A 12947-nucleotide genomic window follows, 5' to 3' on the forward strand; every position below is an offset into this window, starting at 1 on the left:
GAGCTCTCAGCTACTGTTCCAGCACTATGTGTGCCACCATACTCTACCATAACAGACTGACTCTCAAACTGTAAGTAAGCTCCCAATTAAATATTTTCTTTAATAAGATAATATTGCTTCACAGCACAGTGACTCTCTGTCTCTCTCTGTCAGTCTGTCATCTTCTGTCTGTCTCTGACTCTGTCTCTCATGCTTGTAGATCAACATATAAGTTATCAGCTACTGTTCTAGCACCTGCCTACACGCGGCCATGCTTCCTGCCATGATGGTCATGGACTCTAACTCTCTGGAAGTGAAAGCTTCCCGCAGACTCTTCCATAAGATGCCTAAGGCAGCACTATTAGCAAACTACAAATAAAGACAACAGTAAGTTATCATTCCACTGAGTTAAGATGGCTATTACAGAAAAGAAAAAAAAAAAAAAAAAAAAAACCCACAATTCAATTCATCAGAGCCACACTTGTGAAGGACAGACTACCCTCTGTACAGATGAGGTAAAGGATAAGGCCTATTCACAATCACACTGTTCAGAAAAACAAGGATTTAAATTCTGGACAGCATGACTCCAAAACCCATGTGTAAAATCAGACTCATTTTTCTACTTCTTAGTTAAATATCTTAGTTAATTGTGGTATCCTGAATGCTGAGAAAGTAAAGCTGGGACAACGAAATCACTTTGATGTATGTCAGCACATCCCTCTTTCCAAGCAGATGCTCACTGGCTAGGTGAGAAAACCACAGTTCCAGGGACCCAGGGGTGAGCAAAATCCTGTCCTGACTAACAGAGAAACTAAGGGATGAGAGAGGCAGGTTGCTCTTGGTCAACTCTAAAGTAAATCTCCCGTTCCAACACTTGCAGCTGGATTCTCATGGCTCCTTTCCATGCTACAATATAATATTCTCTCCTCCTTATCACATCATTCCAAATATCAATGTCCTCTCACCTGACCAGCAAGAACTCCCAACAGAGGTGTTAGCTGACTAACAGATTAACAAACTATATGCACTTCCTGGTGCTTGTAGATGAGTAGTTTTGAAAGCTAAATCAAACCTTTAAGATCAAAGAGAATTACTAAATCCTAATCATAGATGGTAGACACTGTGAATGGAAAGTTCTGAAAAGAAGATCCATCTGGCTGTGAACAAAAATTCCCAGGAGGAATCTGTGTCTGCAGAAAATGATTGACTAATCACAGGTCCAGAGCCTAATTGCCTTCTCTTGGGCTAAGTTCTAGCCCTCCAGACCAGCCACGTTGCCTCCCCACCTCCCCCCAACTCCCCACCCCCACACTGTATTAGAGTATCCTGTGACAATAGATAAAAACCTTTTAGAATCTATTGACAACAGACTTCTACTCTTGGTAGTGTCCTCAGATAGCATCTTGAGAAAGCTTCACCCATCTCAGTGTAACATTATCTCTGATAGACCCACCAATGTGTCTTAAACTTGCCTTGATGTATGACCTGTAAAATTTATGAAACTGCTGCCATGTAGAAACATGGGATATTTTGGATAAGCAAAATCTGTGTTCCCAGGTCATGGTCACTCAAAATGGCTCCCAAGTAAACTATCTCTTACTCCCTTTAAGATGAGAACTGTGGGGTTTTGTATCAACAACACTGTGACATAGACTTCTAGGGTAACATTACAACCCCCTTAGAAAAATTAACCACTGGAATCAACACTCCCATTCTAAAAATAACACCTGGCATTTATTTGCCATATTGTACTAGTGCCAGTGCTGGTGTTTATCTATATAATCATATTTAATCTCAATAAAAATTTGAAAAGGAGACAGCAACCAGATGAGGAAACAAACCTCAGATATGGTAACTAAAGAGAACATAAGGGCTGTGTTCCTCTCACTAAGCTCCTCAGCCTCCCCACCCACTCACAGCATGTTAGAAGACAGGAACCTACCTCACAGCCACAGTCCTTCAGCCTTATACTCCTCTTAAGATTTGGGATCCATTTTAACACTTCTGGTGGCTGTAACAAAATGCTTGATAAAAGCCACTTTAGGAAGGAAGGATTATTTTGGCTAGTGTCTTAAAAAGGGATACAGTAGGGGCTGGATAGATGGCTCAGTGGCTGAGCACAATGACTGCTCTTCCAGAGAACCAGCTCACAAGTGTCTGTAACTCAAGTTCTAGTGGATCTGATACCCTCACATAGATAAACATGTAATGCACATTAAAAGAGAGGGGTGTTCATCATGAGGAAAGGCATATAGTAATAGCCTAAGATCAGTACATTCCCTCCATCCTCAGTCAGGATGCAGAGAGGTATGAATATTGGTCCAGCTTGACTTCTCAATGTAGTCCAGGATCCCAGCTCACAGAAAGGTATCTCCAGCAGCTAGAGTGGGTCTTCCCACCTCGATTAACCCATCTAGAAACTCCTTCAGACATGCCTGGGCAACCCTCAAGCCTGTCAAGGTGACATCGAATATTAAATATTCCCTCAGGTAGAAAAGTCATCCCCAGATCACACAGATACACATAGATGTCCTAATGTGGGTAGGAATCAACCAACATTAATGCCTTCAAGCAGGACAATCCCAGGTCAGCAAGAACAGTGCTTGGACTCTGGACTCTGAAGACAGGGTCATAAGCATTGGCTCCATTTAGTACACCAGCAAGGTGACTGGCTGTGTAATCTGGATTTTAAATGTCATCGGGGCAGCACTTTTATGAGAGAGAAGATGATTTAACTCCTACTGGTCTTAGCACATGATGAGAAATTATGACAAACAGACACAGCTTAGGAACAGATGAGGATAAAAGCAGCTTCTCTTGATGAGAGTCAGTATTAACATTTTTCTGAGACTAGACTCAATAGAGCTAATATAAATGGGCCAGAATAATTATGGTTCTGAAAGCTCATTTATTTGGTTAGACTATTATCCAAAAGGGACTTGCTAACACACAGTCCTTAAGTAAATTCATCAGCATGCTTTGTTAATTGTGCATCTGCTTTAGCTCTCAACAGGGAACACAGGGATCCTCCTGAGCTCTAAGTTGAGAAGGGGACACATTTCTGATCCCTCAAGATTCTTGGGTGTCTTTCTGGGTAACTTTAAATTGCTAAGCTATGTCAGAGACATCATGTTGTAACTAGTCCTAAACCCCCCCCCCCAAAAAAAAAGAAGAAGAAGAAGGAAGAAAGAAAGAAAGAAAAAGAAAAAAAGGGCATGTGGAGGGGTGGGATGCAGAACAGGACCAACAGGATCTTAAGTCAGAGAACATCAAAAGCTCAAAAGGATTCGTGACTCCTATCTGCACATTCTCCACTCCACAGAGGGGGTGGGGTGGGGAAACAAACCACTTCACAAGAGAAGGTGGAAGCTTGCCAGGAGCCAGAGGTGAACCTTAGCTGAGCTGGGTTGTTACTGAATTCATCTCAATTGTCATTTGCACTTCAAGGGCCTCTAGTTCCAAAGCTTTACCCAACATTTAGTAAGAGCCCTGGGAGGTTGGGAAAGGTGGAGGGGAAGGTAAAACTGTGGGGAAGGGGAGATACAGGGAGCCAGTCAAGGGCAGTCCATTGCCGGGACACAACCCAGGGGAAAGGGCCAGGCTTCTTTTGGCAATCTCTCTCTACCTGGCAAACACTGCAGCTCTGAACAATGAGGGCTATGTTAACCAAGACAGGCCCAGGAAGGACAAGGAAAGGAGAAGTAATATCTGGACGAAAGAGAAAGCACAAGGACAAGGGAGAGGAAGGAGCCTCCACCTGCCATCTAGTTGTCAGGGTAATACTGACCTCTTCCAGCTCTTCTTCACACAGCTTATGTGATTCAGACAAAAACATTTAAGTCTCGTCCTTTACAGAATGAGAATTATTATAGTTGCCTACTTTATAGGGTTGCTGGAATGATTAGGTAAGAACACACACGAGGGTGAGGAGACAGCTCAGCTGAGAGCACTGGCTGATAGAGCACCCACATGGCAGCTCACAACTGTCTGTAGCTCCAAGACAGGACACCCTCACACAGACGTATATGCAGACTAAACACCAATGCACATAAAATAAATTATTTTTAAAAAGAATACATATAAAACATTCCATTCAGTGCTTGGAAAATGGAAGCTTATTATTACTTTATTATCATCGGTGTTATCCCCATTGTCCCTCCCTTCAAAGAGAAACTGCCATGACCTTGAAACAGGGATTAAAGGAACCAAAAATGAGAAAAGTGTTTCCATAAAACAGAAAACTCTAAACCTAGCCCATCGCACAGTAGTCTTGGGGACAAGGGGCCTGCCTGTCTCAGGCCTGCTCCTGCCTGCTCTAATCTACAGGAAGACACTTACTGAGTTCTGACAACTGAGGCACAAAGTTAAACAGGAAGTCACCAGCAGCCCCAGCAGCATTCCTCGAGGGGCCATCCTAGTTGAAGGCAGGTGCTGAGGAGCCATAACCAGAACCTGAGGGTACAAACACAGAAAACAGAAGGTCAGGGCCTGGTTCCTTCCCTCCATTATGATTCCCATAACAGCCCCTGGTCAGAAGTGTGGCTGGCCTTCTTACTGCTGCTACTAAATCTCTGCAGCTCCCAGCTCTCAGTTTCGTTCTGATTAGCAATATGTGTGCACAACAGCCCTGGCCCTCAGTTCCCACTGATGGTACCTGGGCTTACAGACAGTGCTACTAGCTATGATGGAAAAAGAAAGAAATTATCCACCCGAGCTCCAAGTGAACAGATACAGGACCATGCCTATATCAGTATCTGTCGCATCCTCTTTTAACCATACCCGTTATCATGGCTGATAACAGACAGTGTCAGCATCCTGTAGCAAAGCTCAACATTCCCAAGCCACAAAATCTTCTGCACTGCTTTATAAATAACCAACCAAATCATAGCATAATTAAACATAAGGACAGAAAGATGTCCTATATTCATGGATTAGAGACAATACTGTCAAGATGGCAATCCTAACCAAAACACATACAAATTCAAGGTAATTGCAATCAAATTTTATGGTGTTTTTTGCAGTTGCCATCACCTAGGTCAGGTGGCTAACAGTCACCTTTAATTCCACCTCCAGGGAATCCAATACCATCTTCTGGCCTCTGCAGCACCAACACACACACTTACACATTAGTACATGTGGTTAAAATAAAATAAACCTAAAACAAAACAAATAACGAACAAACAAAAATTCTGCATTTAAGCTAGGTAAAAGGATCAAGAATTTAATGTCATCCTGGTCTACACAGTGAGATCATGTCTTTTAAAAAATCAACAAAAGGGCTGGAGAGATGACTCAGTGGTTAGAGCACTGACTGCTCTTCCAGAGGTCCTGAGTTCAATTCCCAGCAACCAATTGTGGCTTACAACCATCTGTAATGGGATCAGATGCCTTCTTCTGGTGTGTCTAAAAACAGTGACAGTGTACTCACATAAAATAAACAAATCATTTAAAAAATGTCTATATAGCCATAAATACACAACAAAGCAGGAATTCAAGCAGCTACTTGTGCATCTGCATTCAGAGACACTATTCACAATTCTCCAAAAGTACAGCTAACCCAAGTAAGAGTTCATCAACAGATAAACAGATTTAGCCAGGCAGTGCTGCACACCTGTAAACCCCAGCAGTTGAGAGATACAATCAGAAGGATCATGACATCAAACTAGTCTTAATTATACAGTGAGTTCAAAACCAGACTGTATATGTAAGATCTTGTCAAACATACAAACACATACAAAGTTTAAAATCTACTACACACACACACAAAGGACTATTACTCTGTCATATAACAAAGAACTGGGTACATACTGAAACACAAAACCCCAAAAACATTACATCAAATGAAATAAGCCACATACAAGAGGACATATATCATGTGATTCCACCATATGAAGTATATAGAAATCATAAAGAAAGGAAGGAGCATCTGTCTTCAAGCGGGTGAAGGAAAGGGAGAGTGGGGAATTATGTTTAATAGAGAATCTGTTTGTAGAGTAGTAATAAAATTTGTAATACAAGTTGGACATCAAGATAACTTTACCCAAACTAGCACACAATCTAGGAGAGGCAGGAAGAGAAACAACACTAAGTCAGAGTGACATGAAACTCAGAAGGATTCAGAATGTGTTAATCCAGATTCTCGGAAGACACTTCACATGGAACATCAGCCTGGAGCTGCTCCTTCCAGTCAGTTGCAGTAGTGCGACTAAATCAGTTACGGAGTATTTCTATATATCCGAAGACTATGCTGTTTACATTTCTCCTACCCCTGCTATGCTCCACCACACTCCACCCTGTTCCAATTTGCTGGTTCTGTGACATTATTGCAGCAAAATGGACCCACTCTCTGAAGTTATTGCCCTTTGACCAGCCCATGTCTTCCTAGGGGCAGACAGAAACCTTCCCTAAGGACATCTGCAGCCCTGAAAGAAAACATCCCGGCTGGACCAGCACTGTGCTAAAAAAGCACAGCCAAACGGAAAAGCAACGGCTTCTGGCTAAAAATAGCTGCTACATTCACCCAGCAGCAACAGCTTTTGCTTTCTGCCAGTCTCCCTCTCCATTTTTTTTTTTTTTTTTATCACAAAATGGAACTGCTGAGTGCCACACAAGTTCCTCCCAGCATCCTGGCTTCCTGGGGGCACCAATCACACTGAGAGACAGAGAATGAGTTCACAGCAACTGAACTGTTCTGAGCAGGAGCAGGTCCATATCCAGGGTGATGGAAAGGGGCCAGGCTAGCTAAGGGTGATCAAGGGAAGGGGCTACCACACTAAGAGAGGCTAGGGAATCCAGGGAGATGGGTCTCAAGAGGACATAGCCCTGAATCTACCAAATGCCTTTTATCTTTATCTCTGCAACCTTGACTTGAGAGTCAGGATAATATGAAGGACCTAACATCATCAGAATATAAAACAAAATAAAATAGTCAGGCATGGTGGCTCACTTCTGCAATCTATGCCCTTGGAAAGCTCAGTCAGGAGTATAACAGCAAGCTCAAGGCCAGTCTGCTGGACCACAGAATGAGATGCTATCTTAAAAGCAAAGAAAGGAAGGGAGAGGAGAAAAGAAAAAAGAAAGCACACTAACCCCAAAGGCACAGATATCCTTCCTTTCGTGACAGTGCTCATGCATGCATGCATGTGCACACATAGTCACATGCTCCCTTCCTACAGCCAGGGGTAAATATGGAACTCGCCCTAAGAAAGACAGATGAGAAGGAAGAAGTCAAAGGCAAAATGAGAAATGAACAAGAGGCCCAGAAGAGACAGGAACAGTAGGTGGGGGGTGGCCGATACACACATTAACAGCTTCCTTATCTCTTAGAGTAAGCAGGGGAACAGAGGGCAAAGAAAAGGCAGCTCCACAAGGTTCTCATCTCCTCTGTCTCCTGCACACACTCATGCAGCAACAACATTTTCTGCCAATACAAAGGATGAGAGGTCAAATGAAAATGGATCCTTCATATCCCCTTAATAATCCCCCGAGAATCACACAGCTGACCTAGCCATTGCCTCCATTTGCTTTCCCACAACTGAGGAGAGATCGAGGTGAAGTGGGGTCAGATCAAAGGACTATGTTTTCCAGGTTTGGGGGGGATATCCAGAGAACAAATACAAACTCTGTAGCATGTAGCAGGGGGTGTCTGTCCTTTAAGGCCTGCCCTGTAACCATGTCACTTGGTTTTAGTAGAGAGAATGCAGGCAAAGCTTGTCCCAAGTTTTGGCTGAAGCCAACAGAGAGGGAGAAAGAGCAAAGTGGAAGTAGACACAAGCTGCATTTTGCTAGGATGATCTGAGAACCACAAGCATCCAGGCATCTGGGAACACACATATACACACAAACCTTAACATAAAGCCAAAGTCAAAGCATCCCACTAGACCAGAAAAGAGTACCCTCCCAAAGCACTTGCCACTCACAAGCCTGAGTTCACCTTTCAGGCCCTGCCAAACAAACCCTCCCATCATGCTTTGCCTTCACAGAGAACAGATCTGCAAGCTTTACATTTATGGCCTTCATCCAACTTAAAGCACCACTCAGTCCAGGAAAAGGGGAACTATTTCACTGTCTCCCAGTAACTTTTTCCTTAAGTACCCCCAGGCTCAGAGACAGAGAGATAATAAGGTATTGTGATGGCCATTTGTAGGCAGTGCCACTACTTAAACAGAGATCAGGTACTCTCTGCAATCTGTATTGTCAGTTCACTGTAGCCCAGAACAGAGTCGGGGAATGGATGAGGAGAGGCTGCCAAGTTCCTACCTCCCTAACACCTCATGCTGTTTTGTCCTCCACTCTATTCACACAGACTGGGGAGAAGTCTGGGCCCTGTGTAAACAAGACAACCTCCTGTAATTTTAGTCTTTTCTGAGAAAAGAAAACAAAAGAATAGAAAGAAGTCAGTAAAGAGAGAACAGGGACTGCTGGGTACTAGGCAGGTTCTGACAGGGATAGCTGACCCAGGCAGATGGTAGCTGCTCTAAGCCACAGAAACAGTGCACAGGAAGAACCAGAGAAATGTGAAAATGCCCAGTGCACAGCCAGCCATATCAGCAGCCCACCTTGGCATCTCCAGTGTTTGGTCCTACAGTATTGGAAACACATATACTTGGTCCTGCCTCATTATATGGGAACATTGTTTTCCTCTATCTTCTAGAAGTGAAATGGCAAGAGTTGCAAATTTCATTTTATAAGGAGGAAATGGGAATAAAGAGACAAAAAAGATTAGGTAGGAAGTATAGCATAACAACTTAGAGTTGTACAGCCCTAAAAATATCAATTTTAACAAACTCCTCCCTACATGACCTCAGAACTCAACTTTGAAAACCACCAGGATTGCTCAGTGGGTAAAGGCACTTGCAAACAAGCCTGGTGATCAGAGTTCAATCCCAAGGACCCACATGGCAAAAGAAAGAATTTCCCACAATTGTCCTCTAACTTTTATATACATGTAACCACACATATACAAAATAAGTGTAATAAAAAAAATAAAGACACAACTTGGCTAAGCTTGCCATTTTTTATCTATAAAATGGGCATAAAATGAGTTTCTATGTCAAAGAATGGACAGGAGAATTAAATAAGCAACGTATGAAAAGTGTTTAGTATATAGCATCTGGTACTTAGTTGTCCTCCATCACTGGTACAGCAAGTACTGTGGTCCCTGACCCCAGAGCCAACCTGCAGCAGGCTACTAACCTGGATATCACATTCTAGAGCCCACACCTCTTCCAGCTAACCCATAGGTTTTTTTGTTGGGTACCTGCTCCCAGTAGGTGAAGACAATAGATGTTAATGAAAATCCCCACACCAGAAATCCCAGGGCAGACCTAATGCATTCAGAGCTTTCTCAGCACACTAGCATCCAGACAGCCAGACCCAAGCACACAGAACTGCCAGCTGCGGGAACAGCTGTGAAACCATCCTGTGCTTTGCAAACTGAAGGTTAGAGGATGAGCTCTTCCCACAGACACATTCATTACTATTTATGGGCTGTACAAACGCACACACAGTCACTCACCTCTCCACAAACAGAAGCTAACCACCTAATTTAAGCAGGCAAATATGAAGCGTAAAGAGGAGACTGAAAGGACAGCCCTGACATGGAAGAGCAATGTACTAAGGCTTAAGAAAAGAAGTAGAATGTTAAAGAACAACTTGAAGGACAAGAGAATTAGGTTTGGAGTAGTCAAATAGGCTTTCCTCCATGATACAAAGTAAGCAGAAAAGTCAAGACAGAAGAGAACACAGAGAGTTTGAATATCAAAAGAAATATGGTTGCTCACTGCAGTCCACCCACTAGCTGGCCAGACTGAACTCAGAACTGGCCATCTGTACAACAGTATTATATTTGTCCCAAGGAGAAGTCATTCCTAGGATGAAGCAAGTAGGGAATTCTCTCAAATCCGAGGCAGCCAAGGGTGAAAATGAAGAGAGACTGTCAGAAGACATTTCCAGTGAACATAAGCCTTTTCCTGGCCAGATGCCACTTTTCCAATCTCAAGAGACAGCCCAAGAGGCCTTTCCAACAGCAGTACAGGACACATTCTGGTTCTGTCTGAGAACACAGGAGGCCAAGAGAGCTCAATGGGCCCAACTAGAACCAGAGTCCTGGGAGGAGAGGGAAATATAACAACATGGAGAAATGGAAGCAATGAAGGTGCAGGCTTGACTCTTTGCTCTCCGGGAGGTAGGACCTACCTCCTGCCCACTCCAGAGGATGAAGTATATATCCTCAAGAAAGTAGCTAAATAGTTTATTGGAAAATTACAATTTCAGAGACAAAAGATAATGGCTCTATCTAAGAACAATCAAGAGACAAGTGAAGTGATTGAATAAAAGAATGCCTTGCCTGTCCCTCCTCTCCAGATTGGCCACTGCCTTCAAAGAATCTGAATGTTAGAAGCCAAGGCACAGTTTTCATTTGTATTGCTAAAATGCAGAGGACAAGGAAGCCACTTAATCAGCCACAGAATAGATCCATCAATAAAAAGGGGAAATGGGTAGAGCAAGGATCCTGGTGCCAAGAAAAGGAGTGAAGATTGAAGGCTGAAAGCAGAAGTGTATATAGAGCCACTGTATATAGAGAAACCTCAGTGTGCACAGGAGACCAAAAATAGTCCTCAGGGCCCACTTTAGGTCAGAAAAAGAAAGGCAGTAGGCTGAGAAACAGAGGGGCAGCAGTGAGATTAGTGTGTAGAATTACATAGTCCAGAACAGAAGAGGCTGCTCCTAGAAGCCAAGGGTTAAGTGAAAATCTCAGTGCCAAGTATGGGATACCTTCCCATGCCAGGGAGGCCCCAGATGTACCCAAAACCATATAGGCTTAATGTATTGCTCTTGGCTACATACCACAACACAATGGTAAGACCTTTATGCTGAAGACATCATATACTAGATGTAGGGCATAAAGAAATCAAGTTGGGATTGACCTGAGAAGTACCTTCATGCTAGCTAGCTTTTATACTGCTGGAAAGAATCATCATCAATGATTTTATCCAACAGTGGGCTAAACCTTAGTGCTACAAAACAAGCTTGCCAAGCAAGATATAACCACAGAGCAATAGAGGCATGACTATATGGAGGTAATCAACTGCTTTCTGACTGGATTTGAGTCCTACTCTACAGGAGGGAATTCATAACTGGTACTGTAAATCTGCTCAAAAGTTCATTATCAAAGAGGTCATAGGCCCTAGTGGATAATCTCCTGCTGTTATTCTGCAAAATGGACCTGCTAGCAAACAGCCTTTACATATGTTTACAACCACAGATTAGTGCTGTGGTCAGAAAAACATTCTACAGTAGGCAGCAATTAATGCAGACTCATATCTGGTCAAAATACTAAGAAACACTGACTGCTGAGCACTGTTGAGTATCCCTAAATGGAATCTTAATCAGTCTCTCTCTCCTTCTCCCTCCCCATCTCTCCCCTTCCCTCATATCCCCTTTCTCTCTCCCTCCCCTCCTTTCTCCTTCTCTTTCCTTCTCTTCTCTTTCCCTCTCCCTCCCTCCTATGATTCAGGAAATATCACTAAAGATGGGTCAGGAAAAGAGCCAGAGGATGTAGAGGAGTGTTCCCCGGACATGAGATATGACTATTACTCTCATGGTTTCACAGGGGCTGTGATTACCTGAAAAGATCCATATAAGACCAAACAAATCAACTTCAACATGGATGGGAGAGGGACTCATGAGGCCGCACTCTAGCTGAAGAGCTACTGGCAGTTAATAAGTACTGGGGGGGTTATATTTCTTCAGTAGTATAGCCACTGGTAAGTTACTTATGATCTAGTAAATAACCCAAAATCTATAGACTCATACAAGCAACCATAATTAAACTGAGTCATGAAAGAAAGGAAGAAAGAAAAAAAAGGAGAGAGAGAGAGAGAGAGAGAGAGAGAGAGAGAGAGAGAGAGAGAAAGAAAGCAAGACAAACAGACAAACAGGAAAGTAGAACAACAACTTGTTGGGAAAAAAAATAATCCAGAAAAACAGAAAGAGGATATGAATGGGTAAGAAGGGATGTATAATCAAATACATTATATGCATTATAAAACTGTTTTTCGAGACTGGATTTCTCTGTGTAACCATGGTTATTCTCGAACTCTCTTTGTAGACCATGCTAGTCTCAAACTCACAGAGATCCACCTGCCTCTGTCTCCCAAGTGCTGGAAAAAATTGTCAAAGAATAAATTTAAAGTGTTTTTTTTTTAAAAAAAAAAAAGTTAAAAAGATGGCTCAGCAGTTGAGAGCACTTGTTCTCCCAGAGGGCATGAGTTAGGTTCCCAACACACACATCAGGCAGCTCAGAACCATCAGTAACCCCAGCTCAGAGGTTTGGATGCCCCTGACTTAAGGAAGCACCTGAAGATACACACATTTATACTTAATTAGAAATAATAAAATAAATATTTTAAAACAAAGAATTATTTAAAAAATTAAGTTGTAGATTTATCTGAATAAGTAGGAATTCAATCTGAATAAGTAGGAATTGATACATTGGATTTGGCAATGAGGCAGCAAGAGGGTCATTCATTTACAGAGGAGCAACATGTTGTTTAAACTTTGTGTACTTTGGAGTTTAGAAATTTTCAACATTCCACTGGAGTCTTAATAAAAACCATACTCTAGTAGTATCATAGAGGGATTCTCCAATGCCATGGACCAGGTTCCTATGACAATAGATAGCCATGTCCCAGTGAACATACTCCCAGGACAGTGAGGAACAGTCATCCCATCGGAGAAATGGGACAGGGAGGCAAATTCTCTGAGGAGAAACTCAAGTCAGACATAAATTCTACTGATTCCAAGCCCTTAGTCTTCTCAGAATCATTTGTTATTTTTGGGGGTTGTACTGACTACAATTGTAGCAGTTGTGGAAGAGAATCACATCAGACTCCTTTCCCACTTTCCCCAATAACTAAGCATCTCAGAGGACATGTCAAAAAATAACTACACCTGTACTTACAGAG

General features: G+C 42.6%; 1 protein-coding gene across 2 annotated transcripts in view; it reads right to left on the reverse strand.

Annotated features, from left to right (window-relative positions):
• Nucleotides 1–12947, reverse strand: part of SIL1 (SIL1 nucleotide exchange factor) — a 223726-nt gene that overhangs the window by 155773 nt on the left and 55006 nt on the right. For both annotated transcript variants that reach the window (XM_080920461.1, XM_080920460.1), the window contains one exon: nt 4318–4431. In XM_080920461.1, coding sequence (XP_080776587.1) covers nt 4318–4422 — 105 coding nt within the window. In that variant the 5' untranslated portion in view covers nt 4423–4431. The remainder of the gene's footprint in view (nt 1–4317; nt 4432–12947) is intronic.

Source organism: Micromys minutus, assembly GCF_963924665.1.
Source record: "Micromys minutus genome assembly, chromosome: 8".
Lineage (NCBI taxonomy): Eukaryota > Metazoa > Chordata > Mammalia > Rodentia > Muridae > Micromys > Micromys minutus.